The sequence below is a fragment of the Mastomys coucha genome, unplaced genomic scaffold (assembly GCF_008632895.1).
Source record: "Mastomys coucha isolate ucsf_1 unplaced genomic scaffold, UCSF_Mcou_1 pScaffold16, whole genome shotgun sequence".
Classification (NCBI taxonomy): Eukaryota; Metazoa; Chordata; class Mammalia; order Rodentia; family Muridae; genus Mastomys; species Mastomys coucha.
The window spans coordinates 51,695,879-51,706,008 of NW_022196898.1; the positions used below are offsets into that span (position 1 = coordinate 51,695,879).

The 10,130-nt window shown below is 48.1% G+C and overlaps 1 protein-coding gene across 2 annotated transcripts in view; it reads right to left on the bottom strand.

Annotated features, from left to right (window-relative positions):
* Positions 1 to 3,730: 3,730 nt before the first annotated feature.
* Olfml3 (olfactomedin like 3) overlaps positions 3,731 to 10,130 on the bottom strand; it is an 8,845-nt gene continuing 2,445 nt past the window's right edge. The window contains exons 1-3 of one of the 2 annotated variants that reach the window (XM_031375041.1): positions 6,155 to 6,342; positions 5,308 to 5,593; positions 3,731 to 4,994 (exon numbers count right to left, since the gene is read on the bottom strand). In XM_031375041.1, coding sequence (XP_031230901.1) covers positions 4,171 to 4,994; positions 5,308 to 5,593; positions 6,155 to 6,268 — 1,224 coding nt within the window. In that variant the 5' untranslated portion in view covers positions 6,269 to 6,342 and the 3' untranslated portion in view covers positions 3,731 to 4,170. Of the gene's footprint in view, positions 4,995 to 5,307; positions 5,594 to 6,154; positions 6,343 to 10,130 lie in introns of those variants that run through there. The other variant, XM_031375042.1, reaches the window with a different exon arrangement.

Here is a 10,130-nt window from a genome sequence, read left to right on the forward strand (position 1 = left end):
CCTTGGATCTAAGTTCTCTGATCCATCATTTCTAAAATGCCCAGAAGGGAGAATCTGACTTGTTCCTCCCCGGACACCACAGCTGTGGTCAGGGAGTCTATTCTCAGAGAGGCAACTATGCAAGGCGGTAGACCCCAGAGGCACACGGTCTGTTTTCTGCAGAGGTGGGTGGCCATTGGTTGTTCTGGCAAGCTGGGGCTGGGAGTGCCTCCCTATCCCTTTTCTCCCTCTGCTGCCCTCTAGGTGATACACACCGGCATCTATGTTTCATTCTTCTGTGTAGTTATTAAATCCATAAATAAAGACTTAATCTTTGAAGCTCTGCCTTGTGAGTCTAGGTATTAAAGAGGAAGAGGAGAGATGCTGCAGCAGTTAGAACATTGGCTGCTCTTTGAGAGGACCTGGATTCAATTCCCAGCACCCACATGACACTCACAACCATCTGCAGCTGCAGTTCCTGGGGTCCAACACCCTCTTCTGGACTCTGTGGGCACCAGCATACATCTAGACAAAACAATCCATATGCATAAAACAAAGAGAAAAGTGAACGTGTGTGTGTGTGTGTGTGTGTGTGTGTGTGTGTGTGTGTGTGTGTGTGTGAACGTGTGGGAGAGAGCTTACCAGCCTTGGTGGCTGCAGCAGCAGAGGACGTAGCAACCTCTCCCAGGCTGCTGGCACGAAGAAGATCCCAACTAGATAAACAGGTCTTGCCCTCCAGCTGAAGAAATGACCAGCTTACAGAGAGCGTGCCGTAAAGCCGCCAGCCAGGCTGAATAGCAAGCCCTAGAGACCCAGTGGAAAGGCCAGCAGGAACACGAGGGGAGTCTCAGCAGCTCTCAGAAGGATCTATTTTGACCTAAGTCAGCTAGACAAATAGAGAGCTATGAAAGGGTCACTCCCGGAGCCTCAGAACAGCGCCTGTACAAGGCCAGGAAGAAAGGGGCCTCCTGGAAAATCCGAGGCTGGAGGAGGAAGTGAGGGAAAGGGCTCTGGTTCCTGGCACATCACAAACAGTGGCAGCTGATCCAATGCCACTCTCTCTATCTCTGCCCCGCCCTCCCCACTACCCAGGGTTCATGGGCCTCCATTAACTGGACTGGACAAGCACTTCGTTTTCTCTGGCAGGCACCAAGGAGGCAAGCACATTCAAACAAAAAGGAGAGCTTTAGATGGCAAGAAAGAAAATTTGGGGGCCTGGAGTAGCATGAGAAGGTCCTCCCAACCCTGACTCCTGACGGCAGAGCACAACTAGACCAATAGTCAAAAGGACAGTGTCTCCAGAGCTAGGACCCTTCCTGGCTTTTAATGGCGGGTGTCCTCTGGCCTGGGATTGGGAGAGAATGTGGAACTTCTTTGTGGGCTTTCAGTCTCATTCTTCTCCAGGAGGGTCTTGGTCTCCTATGCTCTTTTAGCCAACTGGAGTCACAGCCTGCTTCAGCTAAGGGGAGGCCTAGGAAGTCTGGGGAAAGGGCTGGGGGTGGGGAGGGGTTTGGATGGATTCATCTGCCAGGACTGTCTCCTGGAGCAGCAGATCATTTCATTTAATGAATTTGGACAGTTCATGGGATCTACCCACACAGTACTTCTCAGCTTCTGAAAGACTTCCAAAATAACCCCCAGCCACTGTGCAAGAGCCAAAATGGGAAGAAAAAAAAAAGAGAGAGAGAGAGAGACCAAGTCTCTGCCCTTTCACATAAGTCTATACAAGCCTTTCCAAGGAAGGTTTTCAAACAAATCAACAACAACAAAAACAAAAGCCAGTGCTTTTTTTCTTTCCCTTTAAGGATTCTGTCAAACAACGTCACAAGCACAGGACTCTTTGAAGGACTCAGGCTATAGAAAATGCACCCATTTATTAAAGATATAACCAATGCAGCCGGGCACACGCCTTTAATCCCAGCATGTGGGAGGCAGAGGCAGGGGGATTTCTGAGTTCGAGGCCAGCCTGGTCTACAGAGTGAGTTCCAGGGCAGCCAGGGCTACACAGAGAAACCCTGTCTCGAAAAAACAAAACCAAAAACAAAATCAAAAACAAAAAACAAAAACCAATCAACTAAACAAAAACCCAATGCACTTCTCCCTGCACTGATACTGTTTACATACACCACCTGAGCCAGCCTCATTAGGGGCATCAAAAAGCCATTCCTATATCAACAAAACTGCACAAACCCAGGCACACAGCCACACTGGGAATGAGACAAGTGCCACTGTCATGTGATCATACCCATGCAGTTACATACTGTCAGGTCACACAACACACATGGAGTTCCCAACAGCACCCTCCTCGGTCTCATACGGCTGCATGCACACAGCCTAACAGAGCCACTCATTTGTATACATGCAGTTTCACAGGTAGCCCAGTCTCACACAGAGGCTCAGACTCATAGCCATGCAGAGATGTGCACACGCACATTACACATGCACACAGTGCCACACTGCACCTTTTCATCCCCTGGACCTGTTCTCAAGGCCTCTACAGAGAACTCCCTCCTCCACAGCCCTCCTATATGCCCTGCATTGCAGCCAGATGTTCCGTGGGCAGACCCCTCTATGGGCTGACAGGCGGTGATTACTGTTGCCAGCCCCACATTAGGAGAGAATTGAATGGGAGAGGCCCCCACCCGCCTCAGGCTCCCTACAATAGCGCCTTTGTGAGGTGCTTTGCTCTCTTTCTTTCCTCTTCCTCACCAACCTACGTCAGGAGCAGCTCTGCCTGTGGAGAGAAGAAAGACAGACAAAAGGAGGAGTGCTGACTGATCCACCCCATCCTAGGGTGGGAAGAGGGAGGGCTCTACTTGGGGGAGAAGGCTGTGTTCCTGTCCCCCTTTCTCCCTGGGTAATAATCCAGAGGGCTGCCTGAGGTAAACTCCCCCACTGAAGCCAGGGCTTTTATCCATCAGCCAGCTTTATATGCCTGTGAGTTGACCATGGAGATGAGGCCTGGGAAGGGACATCACACAGAGACCAAAAGGTTCCCAGAGATGAAACCCAAAGCCTATTGCTCCTCCAATCCTTCCTGGATTGCCCCCCTGCAGTCTGGTGCACAAGGTTAGGGTGTTAGACCAGCAGGGGTTAAGTTTCCAGGACTCCAGCTTCCAGGACTGGGGTAGGAGGGTAGGGCAGCTGGGGGTGGAGAGAAGGAAAGTAGGGATGTGTTGGGGAGCTGGTGAGACCAACATCTGGGATGGTCACTGGCCCTCCTCCTTGCCCAAACCGCAGACGCTGTGGCAGCAGGAAAATCGGAGCAGCTCAGACCAAGGATTGCGCAACCCAGGCCCAGGAAGAGCCAGTGCTGGAGGTGGGAGTGGGGACTTGGGCTCAGAGACAGAATCCACTTCAGAGGTAAGGCTAGACACACATAGGTACTGCACCATGGTTTCTACACTAGACTCCACAGCCAGGAAGATCCAGTTTCTGGTTTAAAATCCACCAAGAGTTGGAATGGGGAGCCCTGGCTCTGGGCTCCAGTGTCCAGCAGTCAGAGGCTGGTGCCATTGCTGGCTCTCTGTGGCTGCCGTAGAGCACAGTGGGCGGAGAGGGGGAGGCCTTTTGTCCAACCTCCTACAGTGCCCCACAGTAAAATCTGTAACTAGAGAAGTTCCCAAGGGAGCTAAGTTAGGAGGCCAGCCAAGCCCTAACGTGGCTAAGGAGCAGACACTGGGACAGGAGGAAGAAAGCAGAGCCATGAGAACTCTGATCCAAGGGCTACCCCAAACACACAAGAGAGGAATGGTGGGTTTTCCTTTTAATGCAAACTGTTGTCATACAAAGTGATATGGGGAAAGCTCCATTCTCCCCTACATTGGAGGGGTGAGGGAGGGAGGGCAGCGTTGTCTCTGAGTTCTCTCCCTTGGGTCATACTGAGGGCAAGAATACCGTCGCCTGTTGTCTGGGGTTGACCCTATCCAAAGGACAGAGCTCGGAATTTGTGGACACAGGGCAGGAAAGAGCTGGAGGGAAGATTTAGGGTGTTTGCTGTTTAGTTCTAAAAAGCTACTCAACATCTGGAGTTCTGCATAAAACAGAAGGGCTATGAGAATTTGGTTGTCGTTTAAAAATTAGGGTACATGAGCCACCACCCCTGGCCTTTGTTTTGAAGAACGAACTGCAGGAGATCTCATAGGAATATAAATGTCTGGGCATTAGAATCAAAAGCACAAGGCTAGCTGCTCAAACTTCCTCCTCCTCCTTCTTCTTCATCTCCAGCTTGTAGACAATCTGGTAGCCATCATCCCAGGCATACAGCTGGCGCTCACGGGGGTTATAGCGAAGGCTGGCATGAGCACCATATCGGCGTGGAAAATAGGAGAGCGCTGCCCTTTCAGGGGCAAGAGTACCACTGGCATCAAAGGAACACTGAATACGAGCCCTACTGGCAGGGCGGGTGTTATAGACAACGTACAGGGTCCCGCAGATGACAAACGCAGCCTCTGCGTTCTCTCTGGGACATGGTGTGTCCCACTGCTGCTCCGTGTCAAGCGTCTGTGGGTCTAACTTGGCTAGACACAAATGCCTGTCATCTTCCCGCGTGGCATAGACAGCCCACAGGCCCTCTTCATCAGCTGCCAGGTCGATGTATGTGTCTACTGTCAGCCCGTAAGGGGGTATCAGTCTCTCTGCAGGGAACACCGAGCTGTCCACCACTGTTCGGTTTGCTAAGTGAAATTTGATCAGCTGCAGTGTATTGTCCAATTCGACACCCCCTCCAGGTCCTCCAGGAGGCCTTCGAGCATAGTAAAGGAAGCCACCATACACCAGCTGCCCTGTGCCTACCCAGGGGAAGGGCACCCGAATTCGGGAAGCTTTCCGGGCAGCCATGGCAAGGGTGAAGTCACGCAGCCTGGGGAAGACAAAAGCCGTGTCGTTCTGCGTGCCATCTAACACATAGATCTTCTCTGCCGGCCCCAGTGGATCCTTGGTCCATAGGCCAGCTGAACCACCAAACCGCTTCAGGATCTTCATTGACCTCACCTGAGAGATTGTGTAGCTACAGTCTGGTGGGGAAGAGAAGCCCAGGAAAAGGAAATAGAGGCCAAGAGTTAGTTAGATATGTATAACAGGAACTTCCCTCAGAGTGGACCATCGGGAGAACAGAGAAACATTTGTCTATGCATGTGTCCACTCACGGAGGGTTAAGGGATGGGGTACCAACAAGGGACAGGCCTCTACAAACTTTCAATGGATTTGTCATTAGGGATTTCCTCGAAACATATTCTGAAAGATAGAGCTATTATGGTGGCTTGGGACAAGAAGAAAAGCAGGAAAGGGGAATTCTGAAATGGTGTGGACCTCTGGGAGCTCACTTACCTGTCACCATATCGTATTTCTCATTTCTTCGGCCCTTGCCTTTGGCTCCAGGGCCTCCAGTCACTTTCTCATCCAGCTCTACACAGGGCAAAGCTGGGTTCTGTGTCTCCAGATAGTCTACCTCCCGTTCGAGACGGTCCACTCTTCCTGAGATGGTGTCTGCTTCAGTTCTGAGTGTCTCCCGCTCCTTCTCTGCCACCTCCAGTAGAGGCAGCATCTTGTTTTTGAAGTCCCGAAGCTCAGCAGCATGCCGACTGCTCTGATCCTGGCATTGGGCCAGCCGTTCCTGAAGGGATGGGGGAGTCGAAGAGGGCAGGCTGCAGGCTTATAACTCCCAGGCAAGCAGAGGCCCAACCAGGGAGTCAGGACCAAGAAAGGGACAAGCTCAGCCATGCTCCCACAGCAAAGGAGTCAGTGGTACCATCCCATTCAAAGAACCTGACTTAATTCACCTGTATAAGAGTCCTTCAGCCTGTGTTCTCAGTGATCTGAGCCTCAGGGAAATTAGGATGCTACAGGCTTCAAATTACTCAAAAGGGAGCGGGGTGCAGGGAAGAAACGGACCGGAAGCTGCAGGCAGATGGCCTGGGAAACAGTATAGCCAGATAGTTCTTAGATGCAGCCCAATTCTGACTCCCATTTCCCCTGTCCCCTTATTCCATCTAATCTGAGGGAAACGTGCTGCGCTTATTTGCTGGGCAATTGTCTTATGTTGGGGAAGTTAGAGTGTAATTAGGAGGCTACTCGTCGTTAAGGACTTCTTGTCACTCCCAGAGCCCTGACAGCTAGTTGCACCTACAGATGCGGACTCATCCCAGCCGGGCGAGAAGAGAAACAAGTCCCTCACCTCTAAGGCAGCTAGTCGGCGTTCCATGTACTCCACAAGGTGGTGCTGCTGTCCCTGAAGGGGTCCCGTCCATGACAAAAAGAAGAAGAGGAGCAGAGGAGCACTGGGCCCCATGGCAGCCTTCAGTAGGGCCAGAGTAGGATGTGCCTACGGCCTCTTTCCCTCCAGCTTGTTAGCTTTGGGGGCGGGGAGGGGGCGGGGCCTCCTCTTTCCCATCTCTGAGTGTCTCTCACTACTCTGGAATGTGTTCAGTCTCTTCACAAGCCCCACCCCCTCCTTCCCGCCTGGCCTGATCAAACACAGATGGCCCCTTTGCACAGTCGCCAGAAGCCTTAACTACCAGCAGCTTAGCCTTGTGAGCTCCTCTAGAAGGGGAAGAGATGGCAATCTGAAGGTAGAGGCCTTCTGAAAAAGCAGCAAGCTGCAGGAAGCTGAGACCCCAGGAAATCTCAGCAAACTACATTCGCCTTAGGTGAGGGCTTCCAGAGCTGACTTAGAAAATACCAACACCCTTCATTAACCCATCCCTTCTCGAGAAATAACAGAATGGATTTTCTGCCTTGTTCAGTGAAGCTAGAAACACAGGAGATGAGGTTTGAGAGGATGGGGGTTGGGGGCAAAAGGAAGTCAACTTTCTATAGCTCATTGGCGCCACCTTGTGCTGAGCATCTGGGCCCATCTCCCATGGCAAAGAACTCAGGCTAGGACTTCATGACTTCACAGTGTGGAAAATCTCTACCCAAGCAAGCCAAAACACAGGGATTTAGTACTATACCAAATCTCTGATTTAGCCCAAGGAAAGGAATATAAACAAAACCGGAGGTTATTGAGAAGTGGAGGAGGGCTTTGTTTTTGTTTTAAGTAAGCTGACTTAAATTTCCTTGACATGACTTTCCAGTTATTCCCAAAATAGAAGGGTGCAGCAGGGACATGCTAATTTACATTCATGAATTTATGGGAGAAACCTGAAAAAAAATATGTACAACATAGTCTAAACCAAAACAAATATATTCTGACCTTCCTATCACTGGGAGAGAACAGATTATTAATCCTCTTTCTTGGTTATGGTTCAATAGGGTATTTCTAAGTATCTCTCATTTCTTTAAAAACTTTACTATTTTTTAAGTTACATATACTTTTATGTCTGTATGCAGGTATCTGCATAGGATACAGGTACCCATGGAGACCAGAAGAGGACGTCAGATCTCCCAGAGCTGAATGACAGGAGATTGTGCCACTGCCTGTGATTAATCTAGACAAATTCTTGTTTCTTTTCAGGAGAAAATTGTGTTCACTTTGAAATCTAGAGAAACTGGATCAGAGGTTCTCCTTGTTTTTAAAGATTTCATTATGTGTCTCTGTGTGGGTATGCATGCCCATGCCCACATAGGCCAGCACCCTGCAGCTGGAGTTATAAATCACTTGTGAGGGGTCTGACTGGGTGCTGGGAATGGAACCCAGACCATAAGAGCAGCAAGTGCCCTATTACCACAGGGCCATCTCTAAAGAGGTGACAGCTCTAACGAGGCCAAAGGAAACAAAGAGGAACATCTTTCTGTAAGTTTCATTGTCACTGTGCTGATTTGGATGTTTGGTGTCACGTGCTAGAAATGAAGTTAATCGGTTTATCTCAAAAGCCATGTGCCTCTTCAAGGGGTCAGAGTCAGGAGTCCAGCACTCTTGGAGACACTTCTCTCTTGGGAAATACTTCCTACAAAACTGTATTCACTTCCATTATGGAGAGCATACAAAGATGTCCTAATGTCATGGTGTTCTACACGTGTTCAAATAGAATGTTTAGTCACCTCAAAGAGGGCATGTGTTGGTCCCCTTGATGCCCTAACACAGAATTAAAAACAGCCACAGTCAGAAAATTTACCCATTTTATTGATGCAGTGCAATTGCTCTACTTTTTACCATGTTATGTAGAAAATACTGAAAATACAAGCTACTTTGTAAAACCAAAGACAACAACGAATCCAAAGATAAACTATGTTTTACACAATGGACCCCTTTCCCATAGTTAGTATTAAATTTTAAATAGCTATTTCTTTTGTTAAAATGATTATTTTACATACTCCCTAAGTACACCTGCATTACAAACATAGATCAGTAATTCTCAGAACTACCTGTTTCTAGAAGCTTGTAAAAGGAAGCACACAACCAGAAAAGGGAGAAAAAAAGTTTAAACCACACACAGTAACTAGCATATCAAATACATTTAATAAAGTAGGAATTCCATTGCAATATCAAGGATTCAAAGCAGAAATACTAACATTACATATAATGTACATATAATGTACTGCTACATATAGTGAGATTATTCTTCAAGCTGAATTGAAACCACACATTATATAAAGTTTAGCAACAAACAACCATGGAAACATGGAGACATGCTGCACCATCCATCAGTTAAAAAAAAAAAAAAGTCAAAATACAAAGCAGGCTTGGCCATTCCTGTCACCGAGAGGCAATTTCATTTTCTATCCTAAAACAAACCATCTCAACTAGTAGATTTCTGCATACTAATGCAGAATAGAACACACATTACTGTGCTGGCCTGGCTAAGCCCCTCTAGTGGAGGATGATGGATGAGCAACCACAAAAGCAGGCTCTGAATGGCCAGAATTGTTTGAAATGGGGTTCTTCTTCCTGGGGTTGACAAGGGTAACCACCTCCTAGGTGCAGCTGGGAACTCTGGAGTGACTAAGTGTCCTGGTGTGCCTATGCAACCCTTCCCAGTTTCTCTCTCACCTGGGAAGGGAGAAACTGGAAATGCAAGGTCTAAGAGAGGGTTTAAAGCCTTAAGCTGTTCCAAGGTCAGGCTGACCCAGGTCAGCCACTCACTATGTTCATAGGGCTTCCCTCCATGCCATCAGGGCAAGCAGCCAATGTTAAGCCCCAGGATGGAATGTAAAACCATGTCTGGCACATACATATTCAGCAGATACAGATGGGCTATCTAGGAAAAACTGAAATGTCAGTTTGCAGAGTGACAACCACAAAGTCTGTAAAGTCACACTGCTAGCCAGATGTCTCAGGTAAGGGATTCCAACTCCTAGGCATCCTCTTTTCCCATCTTCAATAACTGCTTATTGGATGAGGTTAGGGGGCAGGGGCAGGGTTGGATTGTTTTTCTCCCCGCATCTCATTCCTACAAAAACAATAAAATCTTGTCCCTTGTAGAGAAAAGTTAAAAAAAAAATGTTTGACTAGAAACTAGAACTGTATTTAAATACAAAAAACCAGAATACTTGGGGGAAAGGAGACACAAAGATCACACATAGATTGACAAACTGTAGAACACTCGTGACAAACTACACGATGCGTGGTTATCTCAACCAACAGACTGCTGAACGCACAGCTTAATATAATGATTAAAGAAAAGACAACACACACCACGTTCCTGGCAGGCTGAACTGACTACCTGCCCCGCCCTGGAAACTCTTACTCCCCATGATGAAGAAACTCCAAGTTTGTTGACAGCTCCTCAGTGTTTCACCTGGTTCAGAACTTACTTGACCAGGCTCCATGAAATCTCCCATCTCCATCCTGCACCTCCCTGACACCATCTCTATACAGAACCAATCCTAGAATTACCACTCAAATATAATTTTCAATTCAGGTGGACCACATCTGTAGCTTAGGGTTAACCTTCTCCCCACAAATCCCTCATGGGCAAGAATGTCCCCACCCCTAGTACCTTCAACTTGACGCAAATCCATGGAGGGGTTGAATACTAGGACAATTTGACAGCTTGAAGGGCCCCCAAAGAACAGCATGTTGTCACAAAGAAACCTCAGGAATCTTGGGGATTCAAGAGGCTTTGCTTTCTTTTTCATATTTGTCACTGATTAAGAAACCTTTCTTTGAGCTTCTTGTCACCAGTAATTCTATAAAACCCTTCTTTCTCGTAGTATGGGGACATATTAAGCAATACAACAGGCTCTTTGGTATAAATACATCTGTTACATGC